Source organism: Lupinus angustifolius, chromosome LG17 (assembly GCF_001865875.1).
Source record: "Lupinus angustifolius cultivar Tanjil chromosome LG17, LupAngTanjil_v1.0, whole genome shotgun sequence".
Lineage (NCBI taxonomy): Eukaryota > Viridiplantae > Streptophyta > Magnoliopsida > Fabales > Fabaceae > Lupinus > Lupinus angustifolius.
This window is the reverse complement of record NC_032025.1, coordinates 4285759-4292081: the sequence shown is the minus strand read 5'-3', so window position 1 is coordinate 4292081 and position 6323 is coordinate 4285759. Positions and strand designations below refer to the sequence as shown.

Sequence of the window (6323 nt, the reverse complement as noted above, 5' to 3'; positions counted from 1 at the left end):
GACAGATAACTCATCATTGCTAGTATACCCTTTTCGCAGTATTATTTCACATCATGACACTACCAAAGTGAATGATATAATTAAGAAGAAGAAAAACCAAACGAGTTATTTAAAAAAAACATAACAATGAAATTGTGATTGCCACATAACATAACAAACCAACGTATGACCAGCAAGGTGTACTCAATAAATCTCGCTCCAAGGAAAACGCGGGAATGAGTAACTGAGTTGAAACCTGCGTTGCTTTTCTTCTCTTAGGTTTGTTATTTGCTTCGTCAGTGTTCAAAGAAACCACTACATATATATGTATACACATAATTAACGATTATCATTTCTCATAACACAATCAATCCAAAATATGAATGAACCCAAACTACCCTCTCATTCTCATGACTCCTCCATCCCTCTCATTGCTAGGTTGGATCATTTGGAGTTCACTGTTAGCTTTCCACTCCCACCTCCTTTTTCATAATCATCATCTACTCCTTTCTTTCCTTTATTTACGGTTCTAAATTCTATTCCTATCACAATTGCGATTATGTAATGTTGCATTTGATACAATTGTGTATATTAGTCGATTCTAGCAATATTTAGTCCATCATTGACATTGATGTTGCTTATTGCAATTTAGAATCTTGCTTATTAAAATGAAATCAATTCTGCCTTATATATTTGTGGGTATGTGACAGATGAAATATTTAGAAAGAAAACAAAGATGTGGCAGTAATGTTTCTGCTGACAAACAACCACTGGATTTGGCTAAGAAAGAGAATTACTATAAAGGAACATTGTTGGATCGGGTGGTTTGCCTTGAGCACAGACTTTACCAGGTGAAAAATTAACTTTGGTCCACTTTTGTACATTGAATCAACCCTTTTCTTTTTACTAAAAGCAATTCATTTTCCATAATTAGACAACTGATATCAACTGATTATGTCGTGGTTGCAAGAGAATATGCCTTGGTTACTTATCAGCATACTTCCTGAAATAAGCATAGAATAATTAGAAATATCATAGATGACTTAAACCACTTGCAAAAAAAATGCTTATTGTGTAAGGTCTCATTAAATACTCCCTTAGATCAAAAGGTTGATAGTTTAATTATTATGAACGATAATTATTAGTAGTACGCACCCAAAATTTATTAGTTCCTTGAAAGAATATCAAATTATCCCAACAAAAAAAACCTCTTATATAGATTTATGTGTTTGGAACATGCTAGAAAATGACAACCCTGTCACACCATCAATTAATAACTAAGCAACTACTAGTTACATCACATAGGGTCACAGTCCACCTATACTGGTGGTAAACCATGTTTTTTTGGAAGAGTTTAAAATTTGTGGATTTATAGTATAAGTTTTTTTATTCTATCAACACATTATTTACTATTGATTATTATTACTTTTGTTTGACAATCAACATTGATTAATAAATCAATGATAAATGGTTTGCTGACAATATATAAAACAATTACACCAACAATATATACATATTAAATCAACTTTGGAAAAATATAGTCATAACATTATATTTATATACATGAGTTCTCTATTGCAACTATTTATATATGTTGATTTGTCGTTCCTTTAGCTTTTCCTGGAGGTGGATTCAAGTAGTAGCTCTCTCCCTTTGTCACGTGCTTCAACTGAAACTTCTGGGGAGTCTTCATCAAGCCAGGGATCCAAGGGAGAAACATTTTACTCATTTCCAACCTTCGACAATCTCCCAAATTATGGTGACAAAGGTATGTCTCAGAACCATAATCAGACATTGGAGTTGCAGGTAAAGAAAAAAAATCATTAATAAAAAACTAGTGAATTTCCCATATTATTAATATTATTGATGGCTGAAAACTTAAATTCTACTTATAATTTATGAGAAAAACATGTATATATTGATAATCTAAGATTTTTTTATATAATAGTCAATGTATCATCCACCATTCATTTTTAATCATCATTAACTCTTAAATAAAAGTAATACAAATAAATAGTGGATGATACACTAACTATGTATAAATCTTCATACCATCTATTACACTCATAGTTTATAAGCCTACACCTAAATCGATATAACCATTTTTTATTAGTCAGACTAAATTTCACATTTTTTTCTTTTTATGCTACATTTAATTAGTGCTTGAGGTCTTGGACTTTGGATCTTTATGTTATCCAGTTATGGCAAGGTTGTACAATAATGGAAACCTCTAGGTATTAGAAAATTATTTTTTATCAGTGTCTCTTTCACACTCAATAAAATACCACTTTTCAATTGGATTAGAATACTCAGTTTGAGCAGTGTAGCATAAGACACACCTAAAATGAAAATTAGGCCAAAACCCTACATACTATGCATATTTTTTCCTAAAAGCATGTATGCATATACACACTAAAGGAACAACGCATACATATTTAAATGGAGCCTCTAGTATGTTCTCTATTACATTTCCACTTTGATTGTATCTATTTAAATTAAGCAGTAAATACAAAAGACTGAAAGGGCCTACAATTAGTTTATGATGCAAAAACATGTATCACTAAATTTTATTCCTCATATCTTCTAGAAAAAGTAGTTTTATTTATAAAAAAACACATAAAAGTCATTATGATGCTGTTGATGATTAGTATCATATGCTGCAAGTTAATGGAAAGAATCTCAGAATCTATGGTTCACATACATTTGTGCAGGAAAAACCTGAAACTGTGCAGCATCAAATGAAAAAATCCAGTCCTCCTAAGCAGCAGGTGAAGAATAAACCAAAGAGTAATGGACTTCACAAAGGTGGAAAGAAAATGAATCCTCGTATTACTTGGCCACATTTAAAACTATTAGGGTGCTAATTAATTATATTGCCATTTGATTAATATCTTTTACTACTTTCGGAATTGCCTGCACATTATTATTAGACATTTATATCATTGTGTTGAAACTTTGTGGTTTATTGCTCTATGATAATAAAATATGTTGAGTCTGGATTTGGTTTAGATTCAACTACTTCTATTAAGTTCTAAAATATACATATAGCTTAGAGTGCTTGGGGAAATGAACCGCTTCAAAGTTTTAAGGGTCAGAAGGCCATGTGAAAGCATGACCTGCAATAACACACATCATTCCAGATTCAGACAACCCAATGTTTCCAATTATTTATGATGAATTATTGGAAAAGGGGTACTCCATTGATCTCATCTTTTGGACGGTCCAAGTGTTTTTTTATATCTGGCATACCATACAAAGGGAATTAACAACAAATTTGATACACTAAAAATTATATTTTCTTTATACCCAGAAAAAACAAAGTTACTGCTTAATATTTTATATTATCACATGTCACATTATATATTATCTTATAAAAATGTTCTACTCAAGTGGGATTGCATGTCCATACGTTAGACTAAACTGTCTGATTCAGATGACTTCATGACAGCCACAAGAACTTGCTTTTCTATGTTGATCTTCTATGGAAAAGAAATGCTGATTTCATATAATGGAACGAAATTGTGGCTACAAACAGACAATGTTTCTAGCTATGTCATGACCATCATCATGTGTTGTAATAAAATAATTTCAGGCTCATACAAAGCTCAATTATTTGATCACCAATATTGGAGAACAATCATAATCCTCAACTTGCTTTTATCGAATAATATTATTTCAGCTTGGATTTTTGGTAACATTATCTTCTGGAATTTTTATAATTGTGTTGTAGAACATAAATCTAAATTAGCATCAAATAATTGAGAATAATTATAGGTTCCTCTATTTATTGGTTAGCTTTCATTTCATTTTGGTTTTGCGGTGCAAAATAGTCAAATTATTATGATTACAGTTCTTAATTCTATCTATATTTTATTTATGATATATTAAAGCAATCAATGTCATGCTCCAATATTATTTATAGTGATGCGGGATCCATTGAGTGCAAGTAACTACAGAAGTGCTAAGGAAAATGGTTACTTCTGCAACTTGCAGTTGACATAATAACGAAGGAAAAGCCTGTATGGAGTAGTTGGGAGCACCAAGCATCTGAGCATGGTCTTGTGGGCCATTTCTAATTTCTTATTACACATCCCTAGGGGAAAATGGAATTAATCATCACCCTGCCAGACAAAAATCACATGTTTCAAATAGTGTATTATTCATTGTTTTGGACCAATAATATATTACAACATTCTGATTGGTCCGTAATAGAGAATGAATCACTATCAGGGAGATGTGATGCATCCTTGCTCGAGAAGGTATCCAACTGAAAAATACCAAAAATATTATTTTTTTCTCACCTATTTGATGAGTTCTTAGCTAATAAATTATTATCCAGCATATAAGGTTTCATGTCAAGTCGAGAAGGTTAGTCTTATATTTAATATGTTAATCAAAATTTGGATGAGATGAAGAAACCATTAGAAAGTGGAAATCTTGCAAATGATGATGAAAGTCATTAATCGTCGTCGTCATGACTTAAATGCACAGGAACTTCTTCCAACTTCGGATGCTTCTCGTAACATCAAGAAATTATTGGTTGGACCTCAACCACTATATCATTAATGGTGCAGGACAATAAGAACCTAAAATGAACATAAAAAAATAAGAGAGATAAAGGGACTCAAGGGTTATGTATTAAGTTACTGCTAACATGGACCATGCATGATATGATGATCCGAAAAACCTATATTTCTTTGTAACGTCCTATATTATATTCATCATGTCATTTACGAATTTTGTTGTCCTCTTTGACCAGAAAGCATCAATTGAATGAACCTCTACCAAACATATAAGAGAATTTAGATTATTACATTTTGTTAAATAATATAACAGGAAAAAATTAAAGAAAAATGTAAAATGATTTTGAATACAATCAATCGACCACATAATTCTTCGTAATGAATAAGTTGATCCAGGAGACAATGAGATAATTTGATTTTTTTTAATATTAATTAATCATATTGACCCATATTTGCACTGCTCTCAGTTTTTATTGTATTTTTATTTAAAAAAAGTTTTGAAGAGATTGGTACGCTGACAGTGAAGAAAGAGTTGTGGAATTGGAAAAATATATTTTTCTATGTAGGTATTTGGTGTGAAATAAGGGAAGAATAAGTTGCTAGAGACATCCATTTCGTTTCTAAATAAAAAAAGAAATAACATGTTGTACACTTATATAGTACAGCTAGGCCATTGTGACGATATTGCTATTGTATTATAGCATGGTTCTATAACCTCAAAATTGGATACAAGTACTGGTTGAAACTTCTTTTGGTGGATTAGTCGCACTCTTGAAGGCTATGTGGCTAATTAATCCAAGGTATCATTAACTAAGCTTAATGAACTCCAATTGTCTAAGTTGGGATTGCATCCTATGCATTATCATATTTGCCTAGTCTAGATGTTATGTCCTAAAACCTATAAGTTTTGTTATTGGTGAAATCTAAATAATATTATATAGCTGAAATGTGTTGGATGTTATGATTTGGTATATTGGAAAATGTTACGGGTTGAATCATTACTATTTTTTAATAATATCAAGTTATAAGTATTACATACTAAATATCATGAATGATAATCTAATAATATAAAACTGGTGTACATAAATAAAATATTGTTCTAGCTAAAAAAATAAAGCATAATACTCTGAGTTTTTCATTATGATTGGTTTATAAAAGAAAGTTGGAGAAAGAAAAGTTAGGGGAAAATTTAAGGAAAAATTTAAGAGGAGAAAATGAATAGAAAATCTCATAATTTTTTAATTGTTTGGTATGGTAGAAAATAGAAAGAAAATGAGAAGAAAATATTATTAATAAAGACATTGACATGGTTAGTTTGTTGTTTTAGAATTTTGGTAAACTACCACATTTATAAGTGTGACTAATATGAAATACGAAATTTTAAATGTAGAGAGTAATACTTATGTACGGTTAGTGTAAAAAATTATAAATAATTTACACATTTTTCACCATTCATTTATATTACTTTTTGAAACTTCAATAATAATAAAAATGAATGTAGATGATATAATGAAAATGTGTAAATATATATATATATATATATATATATATATATATATATATATTGTATGACCATACATTTTCTCTCTTAACATATATAGGTAGTAATCTACAAAATAATCATTAATCTTTCTATTTGAGTTTTCCTCTCATTAGAGAGAAAATATAAAAGTGTGGGTTCCACTTAGGGGTGTTCGCGGTCCATTTGGATCAGTTTTTAGGCAAAAAATGATCCGATCCAAACACATAATTAACATGCGGTCTGGATCGGTCTGGTCTGTTTATATTAAGATGTCCGATCCAAATATAATATGCGGTTTC

General features: G+C 30.4%; 1 protein-coding gene across 1 annotated transcript; it reads left to right on the top strand.

Moving 5' to 3' along the window:
- On the top strand, window positions 312–2987 carry LOC109331030. The gene is made up of 4 exons (XM_019565314.1): window positions 312–439; window positions 690–830; window positions 1594–1785; window positions 2691–2987. Exons 1-4 carry the CDS (start codon window positions 359–361, stop codon window positions 2841–2843), a joined length of 567 nt encoding a protein of 188 aa, XP_019420859.1. The 5' UTR covers window positions 312–358; the 3' UTR covers window positions 2844–2987.

Bases quoted from the DNA above. Each gene is read 5' to 3' on its own strand.
- LOC109331030 (XM_019565314.1), top strand. From the start codon at position 359: ATGAATGAACCCAAACTACCCTCTCATTCTCATGACTCCTCCATCCCT. The intron at 440-689 runs GTTAGCTTTCCA...GGTATGTGACAG, and splicing joins TGGATCATTTGGAGTTCACT to ATGAAATATTTAGAAAGAAA. The intron at 1,786-2,690 runs GTAAAGAAAAAA...ACATTTGTGCAG, and splicing joins ATCAGACATTGGAGTTGCAG to GAAAAACCTGAAACTGTGCA.